Below are 12,317 nucleotides of genomic sequence, written 5' to 3' on the forward strand. Positions count from 1 at the left end.
GATCTCCTCAGTCTGTCAGTGGAGCAGGACAGTGACAAAAGTCTGTCACTGAAGCTACTCCTCTGCCTGGAGATGACACTGTTAAGTGGATGCAGTGGATTATTTATGATTGACAGGAGTTTGCTTAGTGCCCGTCGCTCTGCCACAGATGTTAAACTGTCCAACTTTAATCCTACAATGGAGCCTGCCTTCTTAACAAGTTTGTCCAGGCGTGAGGCGTCTTTCATCTTTATGCTGCCACTCCAGCACACCACCGCGTAGAAGAGGGCAGTCGCCACAACCGTCTGGTAGAACATATGCAGCATCTTACTGCAGATGTTGAAGGATGCCAACCTTCTCAGAAAGTATAGTCTGCTTTGACCTTTCTTACATAGAGCATCAGTATTGGCAGTCCAGTCCAATTTGTCATTCAATTATTATAAAAAATTATTATAAAAGAGTAAAACAGTATAACAATCGGAAGTATGAAAGAAAGATATACCAGCTTTGTCATCATCCTGAACAACATGGTCCTCAAAAGCAGGCAATCTGGGTGTCTAGGGGTTGTAGCAAAAAGTATGCTACGGAATCCCAAAGTGGAAAGGAGGAAAACTTGAGGTTCACAAGAGGACTTACGATCATTGAATGGAATGTAAGAACGCTCTACCAAGCTATCAAATAAATCTTATTAAAAAAAAAAGCTGGAGAGATTGAGATCTGATGTGATTGTGTTTGTAAAGTGAGGTGTACAGGAAGTGGTACACTAAGAGGGAAGGATGATATAGTCAGGGACACATCAGTACAATGTTGAAATGGTATTAGGAAAGAAGGCAGTGAAGCTGCTAAAGGGATACAATCCAATTACAGTAAGTGGAATTCCTGGACCATCCAAGGAATATGATAGTGACTGTTGTACATGCATGTACTGGTGAAAATGATAAGAAGGTTTTTAAAAGCAACTACAAGGTGTCATGGAAAACATGTCAAAAGAGTAATGTAAAGTTAATTACTAAGCTAATCAAACACCAAAAAGGAGAAAACAGGCCACAAGAGCCATTAAAAATAAAACTGAAAAGGTTTACACAGGTGGTGATCAAATATCATAAAGTATGCCTGGCTACATCAAAGAGTTGCTTAGAAATATCAATATACAGTATACATCATCATTATACTGGAGGAGATGAAGAAAAGAGCTGTTACGCCGGAGGAAAAAAGTTGAGCTATCTGCAGACTCTAAATACTTGAGGAGGTATGGAAAATCTGCAGTGAAACATGGGAAACGGTGAGAATGCCAAATGACTGGTGCAGATTCATATGATCATATGATCCTATATTTATGAAAAATAATGCTGAACATTATGCACTACACTGAGGTGTGCATTAAAAAAATATAATTGAGGAACAGAAAGGTTTGAATAGATTGGATGGATAAGAGTACCATTCAAAAGATGGATGATTCAATCACTGCTTCAATGAAGAAAACATTTGACTTGTTTTGTTCACAAAGGATTGTGGAGCTCATTGTCAAGTACCCTAATCAGTTTTTCTGATGCTTGTATAATGCATACACATTAAGGATCTGCAATTTGCAGATGACATCAGGATGGCAATGACATTAGATTTTACATCAACAAAGATAAGACCAAAGATATAATAACAGCAAAGCACACATGTACCTGTAAGGTGGGGAACTGGAATGTACAGAGCAATTTGTACCTGGTTAGACTGATAACATTATACAATAATTTCTGTGAGGAAGTATGAATGAAAACTGCCACAGAAAGCAATGCTTTCAGAAGAGCAGAAATATCAACATGACAATTAAACTGTGCGTATTGAAGGCATGCGTGATATCTACATTGCTACCACTTGTGAATCATGGACAAGAAGAAAGGCAGATATTGGTAAGTAGTAAAATGAAGTGTTACTGAAAAATAAACAGAAGAATTTGGAGACATGTTGAATAACAAAAAGATCTAAGAAGATTTAAAAAGACTTAATCCTGTTTTACTTGTTTACTGGTTAGATAAAAGCAAGGAAATTAGGATTGCTGGGGCATTTACGCAGGATCAGTGATAACAGATTAATAAAAATAGTGATGTTTGGAAGACAACAGAAAAAAAAAATGAATAGATGATATCCAGAAACAGAGAGAACATTCAAGGAGCAGTCCAGATGATCCAAAATGGAATATAAGCAAGGAAGAATGCTCCCCCAAATACGTATTATGGAGTTCAATGATGATGATGAAAACAAAACAAAAAAATATCAGTTTTTGTTTCCCAGTATTCACTATAATTCTCGTCAACACTGATTCATATTGATTATGAAATACATACACTCACATTATAGACACAATTTGTGATCAGAAAATCTTATTTGAGGTTCAACAAGCATTCAGTATATGCAAGGCACCACTATATTGCACAAGTATGACTTAACATTAAACACATTCTTTAACTTTACAACAAAGACAGCCATACTATAGCTTAAACATCACTGATAAAGCATACAAAGATTTCAGACTTACTGAACTTACACAGCCAACTTAGCAACTCCAAGCAGCACATAATGGAGACAGTCATAGCTACAATTAGAAGCGCTCAGCCTCATGACACATTGCATCTAGCCAAGGTCTTACCTTTTTTGTGTGGCACTGCAACTGAAAGACAAAAGGTAGTGCTGTTTCTTGTCTCTTATGCAAGCAAAATAAAGATGACTCACCAGTCATAAGCATGGTAAGTAAACATTATGTCTCCAGTATATTAAATATGATCACAACCTACAACAGATCTTTCTTACTTATGTAACCAAAGTGCACATTTTTCAAGTACTTTATGAGCTTCTTCTGAATAAACTTTGTCATACCCTGCTAAACTGCTGGTATGTACACCTTTCTAATAAAACATCTGTAAATACATTAGTTAAAATCACTGAATAAAGAAACACTTTTACCCTTATTTCATTTCCAGGTAAAACAGTAAACTGTAACATGAGAAAGAGGTGTCTTATGAAAAGAATTATATAACCTGACAATGAAAATATCTACTCAGATAGCACTTTAAAATGTATCATGTGATACTGTCATTTAAACTTAGGCATCATTATTTTCCAGTTTCAGTTACAAAAATTCTTAATTTGAACAAAAACTGTGGGCTGGTTAAAAAATACCAGTACACTTGGTTGTTTAGGAAATAAGAGAATATTCTGGATGCAATGAGGAAAAAGGCCTAGCCAAGTAACAAATAAGCAAATGCAATAATGAATAACATGGGAAAAAAATAAGTTTCACAACCAATGAATGACTAGGCTCATGGAAAAAGCAACAAGGGGATTTATATAGTACATTTTAATTACTTTTAATCCAGTGAATAAGTGCTGTCTTTCCAAACCTTTACTGAAATTTGTTTGTTGCATGCTCATACCTGCTAATCCACCGGTCAAAAAAGAATCTACTGAACAGAAAAATTACTGTTTTCTATTGCATGATTCATTTCATTCCTTAATAATGTTCCACAAAACAATTTAAGGCTTAGGTTGGGACAAAACTGGTCTCAGATGTGATCAGAATTTTGTTTGGAGACTGACATTTCTGATTTGGTTATGCTGAAACACTGAAAAAAAGAAGGAATTATTTAAGCTAAAAGCCTGGGGAACTAATTTCACAGTCTGTGAAGTCTAGTTGAGATGCAATGAGTTTAAAAAATACCACACAAGCATGCAAAGCACGTAGACCATTATTGTTGTTCTTTTTCTCTTTTTTTTAACCAATGTACCAGGAATTAATAACTGGATGCAAGAAATGTATCACAATTATAACTGCTTGTACTGCTGGCTTTGAATTGAGGAAAAAGACTCTGTTTATTATATAACATGATTACATGGTCATTCCATTTTAATTCAAGAAATGGTTGCATCACCATTCTTGATTTTCATGAAACTTGGACATGGCATGTGAATTACACCTGTCTTCCGGAGCTGAGAAAAACAGATGCATTTTATAAAACTTCCCTTTGATATAAAGGCATTATTTCACTGTGGACAGCATACAATTACAATTTAGACTGTTTTCTGACTTGTAACTTTTTCTCCTATCAGACTACATAACTCAGCTATTAGCTCATTAGAAAACCCACAAAATGTACTTTCAAATTGAACTTTTGCCTAAGTTTAGGTTTCTTTCTTTAAAGACAAAGTTTATCTCACAAACCAAAGTTTTTAATTACTTTTGGCTATTAAAAAGCAATGAAAGGCTTGGAGTAACAAGTCAGTTTTTCAAACCGAAATACATATGCAAGTGTACGATTTGCATTTAAAAATGCTGACCTGCTATTTGGTCCCTTCATCAGATAACCTCCCCAAAATTGTTTAGGTTAATTAAACGTTTAGTTTTTGTGCCTCAAAAAGTGCACTTGGGGAAGAAAATACTGTGTATCTGCTTTAAAATAAAGCAAAAATTGTGTTTTTCTTAAAGTGGTTTAGGAGCTACAAGGCTCTGAACTTAGAATAAAATTCACTGAAACAACATGCTAATCTCAATCTCTTAATTCTCTTATTTCATAAAAACAGCATACAATGTAAATATGTTATACTCTTTTTGAGCTTTTCCAAATCTATTGCTGACCAAACTTTGAAAGGAAAAAAACGTTACAGTTGACTGTGGGCAATATACTTCAAGTGATTCGAGAAACCTCTTAAGGAGCTCCCTTGTTAATTATTTGTGGGAAGTATTTGATGAATAAAGAATATGGCCTGCAGGACAACTGTACTGCTTTCCTGTCATTAGATTAATAAACACAAATATCATATTGCAAAAGAAAAATGGCAAATTGGAAATGTAAGAAAACTTTTACTATTTTATCCAGCATTGAATTTCTTTTTGAATAAAAAATGGATGAATACTAATGTTAAGAGTACGAAACATGTTTTAATTGTTTTATAATGCAGCTTCAGCTGTAAATCCACACCCAGATAAGCTTGTCAATGTACAATGGCAAGCTCTGCTTTGCTAATAATCTAGTCAAGGTCCTCTGTGTAAACTCTGACACAGAAGTGACAGATGCTTTTCCTTTGCAGTCTCCTTTTTTTTAAGTTAGGGTTGAATATGATGAATGTCACCATAGCGCACTCTGTCAAAGTGAAGAACTTGTCCCATCTATCATAAAAGCTTAATTCTTGCTCTCTGATTTGCTCTTCAAGGTGAAATGTTTGTAAAACTGGTATTAAGGAGATGTTATTGGTGCTTACAGACAAAGCATGCTCAGATGTTTTAGGATCCTTTAATGAGATTGAACTGATGTTAAAGAAAACAACTTGCCAAAGGCCTTGGAACAATTCCTTATTATCTTATTCCAAACTTTTATCATTGTATAGCAGGATAATATGTTTAGAAATAAGATATTTTAAAAATAGTTTGGGAATTTAGTTAAAAATAACTTCTCACTAAAGATTTTTGAAAAGTAAAGGTTTATAGAACAGGGGAATAGTAAAAATCCATCCATCCATCCATTATCCAACCCGCTATATCCTAACGACAAGGTCACTTGGGTCTGATGGAGCCAATCCCAGCTAACACAGGGCGCAAGGCAGGAAATAAACCCCGGGCAGGGCACAAGTCCATCACAGGGAGCGCCCGCTCGCACACACGCACACACACACCAGGCACACACTAGGGACAATTTAGACTTGCCAATGCACCTAACCTATAGAGTATGTAGTAACATACATGTGTATAGTGTACATGAATGGTGACTACATGATAGTCTACTGTAAACAAATAAAATTAATGGAAAAAGGGAATAAAGCTCAGACACTGATAAAATTACATTAACAGAAGACGGTGATCAGAGAAACATTCAGCCATTCTAGAGTAGAATTTGTCTGCTCAAATACAATATTCAACAGGGACATGTGCCATGCTTTCACCATCACTTGAGAGCAGGGATGAATCAAAAATATCAGCCGATTAGCTTCCACCGACTGTTACAACCCAATACTTTATATGATTCTTATTGAAATTAAGAAGAAAAAGTTAAAGAAAAATTTGAAGTCAATTAGCAAAAAAAATCACTATTTTTAATACACACTCAATTCAACACTCTCCAAAATAATAATATATTCTGCACACTTTAAAACAAAAGACAATCTTGATAATGATTGGTGCAGTTAATCATTATTCCAGATATTCCTGTGACCAGTTCACTGTGTGTTAAGTAGGCCCCAAATATCCTGCATGTGTTTTCTTCACCCAGACAATGGGAAATTCAACTAAGCGTGAACTATACAATGCACAGTTCAGTTATCACAAATCAGCATTGGTAATGAAGCCCACTTTACAGGTTCAGCCATCCTGAATTGCATAGTTATTACGAAAGTGACTGAATTCTCATAAATCAAAACCTTCTGGCATAGTGAAGAAGAATAAGCTATGTTAAATTAAATGACAGCAAACTCACCTTACTCATAAAACAACAGAAGCATCTTTTTGAAAAACAAAGATACAATTTTTAATATGTACTTAATTTAAGATTAGGGTCCAATGGAGTTAGAATATCTACAACAGCAAAAGTAGGTAAAGGTTCATGCTGAAAAAATAGAAAATAATGCAAGATACACATTTTGAAAATATAATTTTCATCATGTTTGTATTGCCATGGAAATAAAGTAATCCTTTTCCTATAATTTAGGTTATGTTGACAAATTAATGTTTACTAGGTTGACTATGTTTCTGTAACAGACATTAAAAGCACAATACCATATATCCATACATGCACACACAGTTTTATATAATAAATATATAATATATAGAGTAGATTTTACTTTTAGCAAATGTTTTGTGTGACAAAGATGAGATTTCTTATATGAAGATTGTTCAGAGGTTGAGAGGTAGCAAAATTGTGAAAGCTTTATTTTTTTCTTTATCAATATGTTTGTTAAATATCAACAACATTTTTTTAAATTAGGGTACATTTGGAAGTTGTATACTGTACAAGTCGTAATTGAAAATGTCCTATTGATACGTACTTGTAATTGTATTATAGATGTTGTAAGTCGCCTGGGATAAAGGCGTTACCCAAACATGTAAATGTATCACCCTTGTTTGCTGCTCCTAATTAACTATCTAAAACTACTGGAACACACATCCTGGTAAAGCTTTAAAGAGAAGGTAAACCTCTCTAGCAATTAGTAATTATCTTGTGCAACCATCAGCTAATCAGCTGAAAGGAACTTGTGCTGTTTATCCCCCAGCTATACACATTGTTCTTATTTTGTAAGTAACAGTTGATCTATAGCATGCACGGACTATCTAGGCAAAAAAGACAAAATAACCAGAGTTTTTGCACCTCCAAATAATCTTAAAATGTAATCATACTCACCATCAGTTTGTGATTTGCTGAGAAATATTGTACTTGCCCGTGGATGATCTGATGGGTTAAATTCCATGTTCAGATCTGCATTAAAAATGGATAGAATAAAAATTATAAGAAATTGCATATAAATTATCAAAAGAATGTAGAACCATAGAATGACAATTGTGTAACATTTTTATAAAGTCTGTTCCCAAAAAAGGTCTACCATTCTTTCCTTAAAATACTGCTTGTCACCCATAATGATTTCTGGATTGGTATCTCTCTGACCCAAGTCTTTCCTAAACACGAGCCCTCTCCGGACCCTTCTTATTTTTTTGCCTTCCTGGTGCTGACCACGGCAGGATTATGATCAAACATCCACAACATAAGCGTTTCTACATCATAAGGTAAAATGAATGCCTTAGGCATTTTGCTTGCTGCTCATATTTGCCAAAATATTGTGTACCACAAGCATGAATCAGTTTATCTGTTGTGTGTTGTAAACTACCACTTGTAAATGCACTAAGGTTGAAAGGCACAACACACAGACTACTTAATGCATCTTTCAGGCTGTGCTATATTGTAACAAGTCTTCTTGTTATTCCCCCTGAAAAAAATTTCCAACTGCTGTTCATTATTTTAAAAAACAAACACTAATTCCAGATGGCACAAATACCTTTGTACAAATATCTATGTCTCCAAAAATAGAGATGAGTTCTTAATGGAGTGGTTCATAGTAATTTAGTCCCTTTTCGTAGTCACTCCTGAAGAATGTGTTCTAACAAGTTAGTAACAAAGTAGTAATGTGTGATGACTCCTAATACTGAGCAAAATGTTTTCATGCATTTAGTAGTGCATTTGCTAAATATGTGATATCCAACATGAAGTAAAAAAAAAAAAAAACCTAACCAGGGTTAAAATGACAATTGCTATTCATCTTGAGGCACTGCTTCCTGTAGCAAAGATAACATGATGGGCACATACAGTATGTGCATGGCAGTAGTTAGTTGCTGGAAACAAAAGCTGCAGCCAACCAGATCTCAGATCACTGTTTTTTTTATTTTGTAATTATTCAATTTTATGCCACATGATCTATTCTTAAGGACAGTACATTAAATGAGCCATGTTAGGTGCATGTCAACAGAGAAAATATTTTTTCAAGTTTTACCTGATCTTGAAAATTACTAAAATTCATGATAGTCCTCCACTATTAAACCAACAACAACCTTTATTTATATAGCACATTTTCATACAAATAATGTAGGTTTACATGATGAAGAAAGAGAAAAAAGACAAAGTAAGACTTAAAATAAGAGAACACTAATTAACACAGAATAAAAGTAAGGTCCGATGGCCAGGGAGGACAAAAAAAAACACCAGATGGCTGGAGTTAGGCAATCTTTCTAACATAAATGATCAGTCCTCATTGTATTCAGTGTTCTCATGGATGGACTTGATTAGGACAAATACAATTCTAGATAAATATGAGTAATTAGATGACATTTGCATAGAATAAACAGATAAAACAGGCTTCAACTTTGAGATCCTTGCTTTAAAAATCAGTTTTGATTTGTATCTGAAATCAAAGGTATACTATTAAATTAGAGGAGTGAGTTTAAACCATTCCATCTACTTACATTGTTTTCTATCAGCTTTTAAACAATTTATATATTGATTTTAAATTTAAATGGCAGGTGACTTTTCCATGATTCAACACTTTGAACTAGACTGCAAACATTCAAATAACACCCGCACCCTTGGAATCCATATTTGTACTTCACTAGAAAGGATGAAGGCTGTTTTGAAGAAATAAATATAACAAATGGAAGAAAGAGTTAGTTACTGTTACTCATGCTTTGCATCTTATTTTAAGTGTGACTTTAGGCTACTAGCAACACAAGGACTTCTATCAATTCCCATCTGCTTGTTTGTTAAGATGGAACGGGAAAAACTACAGCTCATCAGAAAATAAGGACTGTTGCCGCTGTGAGAGAGAAAAGATTTAACACAGTACTGTATTCTCCAACCTACAATCGATAATATGAATATTAAATTTTTCATTCACTAATTTTTCAACTTGGTCAAAATAAAAAAGAATAAGAGGAATACGTTTCAAAATTTACTTTACAACTGGAACAATTGCTGTTCTTACAAAATATAAGAAACTCCATAGTAATATGACAGAAGTATTATGACAGAATTCCAGCTGAATATTTTAATGACTGTTTCATAATTGCAATTTTTTCACCACTCAACAGACAGTGTAAAAGTGGTCGGCAGAAAAAAATAATAATAATAATGAAACAAGTGCATTTTTTATGTTTTGTAACTTCCAAATGTTTACTGCAGTGTCCTTCAAAACGCTTCTTCAGCACTTCCAGGTCCTGCCAATCTTATTAGTCCAAGTTTGTGTAGTCATTTCAACCCAGTGTTTCCACTGAGTTTCAGTATTCTTTAGGTTAGTTCTTGAAATGTCCTAGTCGTGAGATATTAATAGTCTTACTTCAAAAACTCAACTTCTGGACCATAAGGGTTACAAACCACTCTCCTTATTCTGATCACACTTGTTGATGGATACATCCATGTACCACGGTGCAAATGCATAAATAAGACCAGCAAAATATCTCAGCTGACAGGAGTAACAGGTTACAAAAGTGGATTTATCATGTGCATATTGATCAGGCCACTAGGGTAAATAAAGATAAACATCACGTGGGAGCTGAAAACTGCACAAAAATAAGGTTGCTCTGTTCACTTATATATAGCAATAGTTGTAGAAGCAAGTTTCTGTTCCAGTGTGGTACTGAGGTGTCATCCGCTGCACTTGGGTCCCAATCCAGGTGGTTCATTGTGTACTGGGTGTGGCAATGCTCTATCAGCGCATGCTCCAACTTTTAATATGTCATTCTGAAATGTGTTCCTTGTTCTAAGGTGGCCCAGCTCAACCTACGCTTGCTTCGTTTTATAAAATACTGTTGGAAGCAGACTTCAGGGTCATGCTGTGTGTGATGGTTGGCTTGTTGGTTGGCTTGTTAGTTGGCTTGTAGGTAGGTAGGTAGATATGAGAGGCACTATATGACAGACAGACAGACAGACACTTTATTAATCCCAAGTGGAAATTCACATAATCCAGCAGCAGTATACTGATACAAAAAACAATATTAAATTAAAGAGTAATAAAAATGCATGTAAAAGCAGACAATAACTTTTGAGTAATGTTAGCATTTACTCCCCCCGGGTGGAATTGAAGAGTCGCATAGTGTGGGGGAGGAACGATCTCATCAGTCTGTCAGTGGAGCAGGACAGTGACAAAAGTCTATCAATGAAGCTACTCCTCTGCCTGGAGATGACACTGGTAAGTGGATGCTGTGGATTCTTCATGATTGACAGGAGTTTGCTTAATGTCCGTCGCTCTGCTACAGATGTTAAACTGTCCAACTTTACTCCTACAATAGAGCCCGCCTTCTTAACAAGTTTGTCCAGGCGTGAGGCGTCCTTCATCTTTATGCTGCCTCCCCAGCACACCACCAAGTAGAAGAGGGCACTCACCACAACCGTCTGGTAGAACATCTGCAGCATCTTACTGTAGATGTTGAAGGACGCCAACCTTCTAAGAAAGTATAGTTGGCTGTGTCCTTTCTTACACAGAGGATCAGTATTGGCAGTCCAGTCCAATTTGTCATCCAGCTGCACTCCCAGGTATTTATAGGTCTGTACCCTCTGCACACAGTCTCCTCTGATGATCACGGGGTCCATGAGGGGCCTAGGTCTCCTAAAATCCACTACCAGTTCCTTGGTCTTGCTGGTGTTCAGGTGTAAGTGGTTTGAGTCGCACCATTTAACAAAGTCTTTGATTAGCTTCCTGTACTCCTCCTCCTGCCCATTCCTGATGCAGCCCACAATAGCAGTGTCATCAGCGAATTTTTGCACCTGGCAGGACTCCAAGTCGTATTGGAAGTCTGATGTATATAGATTGAACAGGACCGGAGAAAGTACAAATCCTATTTGAAAGGTTTGCAATTGAGTTTATAAAATTACAAACAACTTATATAATCTTTCTTTCTGGTGAAAGTGGGTACACCACAAGAAAGGAGATCTAATGAAAGAAATTCCCACACACGACTGGCGATAGAAATGGCATGTATATTTAAGTTATATTATATATGTTAAGATGTCATGCAGGAACATTGGAAAATGTATATGGTGATGAAATTGTGAATAATTAAAAAAAGGTGTTTCTTAAGCCATAACTGGTCACTGACACTATTAGTCACCATTGTTTGGTTAATAGCAGTAATATATGTAGTCACTGGGTACAAAAATAAAAAATGAGCCAGTAAAAGATATCAAACATTTTTATACAACATAATGCTTTAAGATCCACATGTTCCTAAAGATTCACTACAAGAATGGAATCAAAGAAACCTGGATATAAAGTATATCAGTTATATAACATGAGCCTTTTGCTCTGATCACAGTGTCTTTCAATTGCTGATTAATGTTTAAATGAAAACTTTTACTTGGTACCATAATAACAATATAACCTAATATATGTCTCCCACAATTAAAATAGAAAAAGAACAATAAATTGTAAATAGCAACGTTCAAGATGAAAATTATCCATAATCCTTTCATATCATTACTTAAGGACATCTGAATAACTGGACCAAAATATGAAAAGTGATACTAATACTGTAGTCACTAACATTGCCATTTGAAAGTGGTAAATGTCAGGATGATTTATTTAAATTTTTATAAATAAAGCCATCTGCTTACGTTTAATACAGCACATCTTACATAACTGGCCAGCATCGACATTGTGGGTGTAAAGAGACTTTTCTTCTATGCCATCTATTTTAACTAAATTATTCCATCAGTATCCACATCAGATGTGATTTAACAGCATACAGTTTGATAAATAACATTTTTGTCAACATTTTGGAAAGGTACTTCTGTTACACAGTCTGAAATAAAGAACAGCTAATTACA

The 12,317-nt window shown here is 35.1% G+C and overlaps 1 protein-coding gene across 2 annotated transcripts in view; it reads right to left on the minus strand.

The window, feature by feature from the left end:
- Window positions 1-12,317, minus strand: part of ccny (cyclin Y) — a 169,993-nt gene that overhangs the window by 42,367 nt on the left and 115,309 nt on the right. Inside the window, exons 2-3 of one of the 2 annotated variants that reach the window (XM_039753556.1) lie at window positions 7,356-7,430; window positions 2,621-2,641 (exon numbers count right to left, since the gene is read on the minus strand). In XM_039753556.1, coding sequence (XP_039609490.1) covers window positions 2,621-2,641; window positions 7,356-7,430 — 96 coding nt within the window. The remainder of the gene's footprint in view (window positions 1-2,620; window positions 2,642-7,355; window positions 7,431-12,317) is intronic. The other variant, XM_039753557.1, reaches the window with a different exon arrangement.

This window comes from Polypterus senegalus, chromosome 5, assembly GCF_016835505.1.
Source record: "Polypterus senegalus isolate Bchr_013 chromosome 5, ASM1683550v1, whole genome shotgun sequence".
Lineage (NCBI taxonomy): Eukaryota > Metazoa > Chordata > Cladistia > Polypteriformes > Polypteridae > Polypterus > Polypterus senegalus.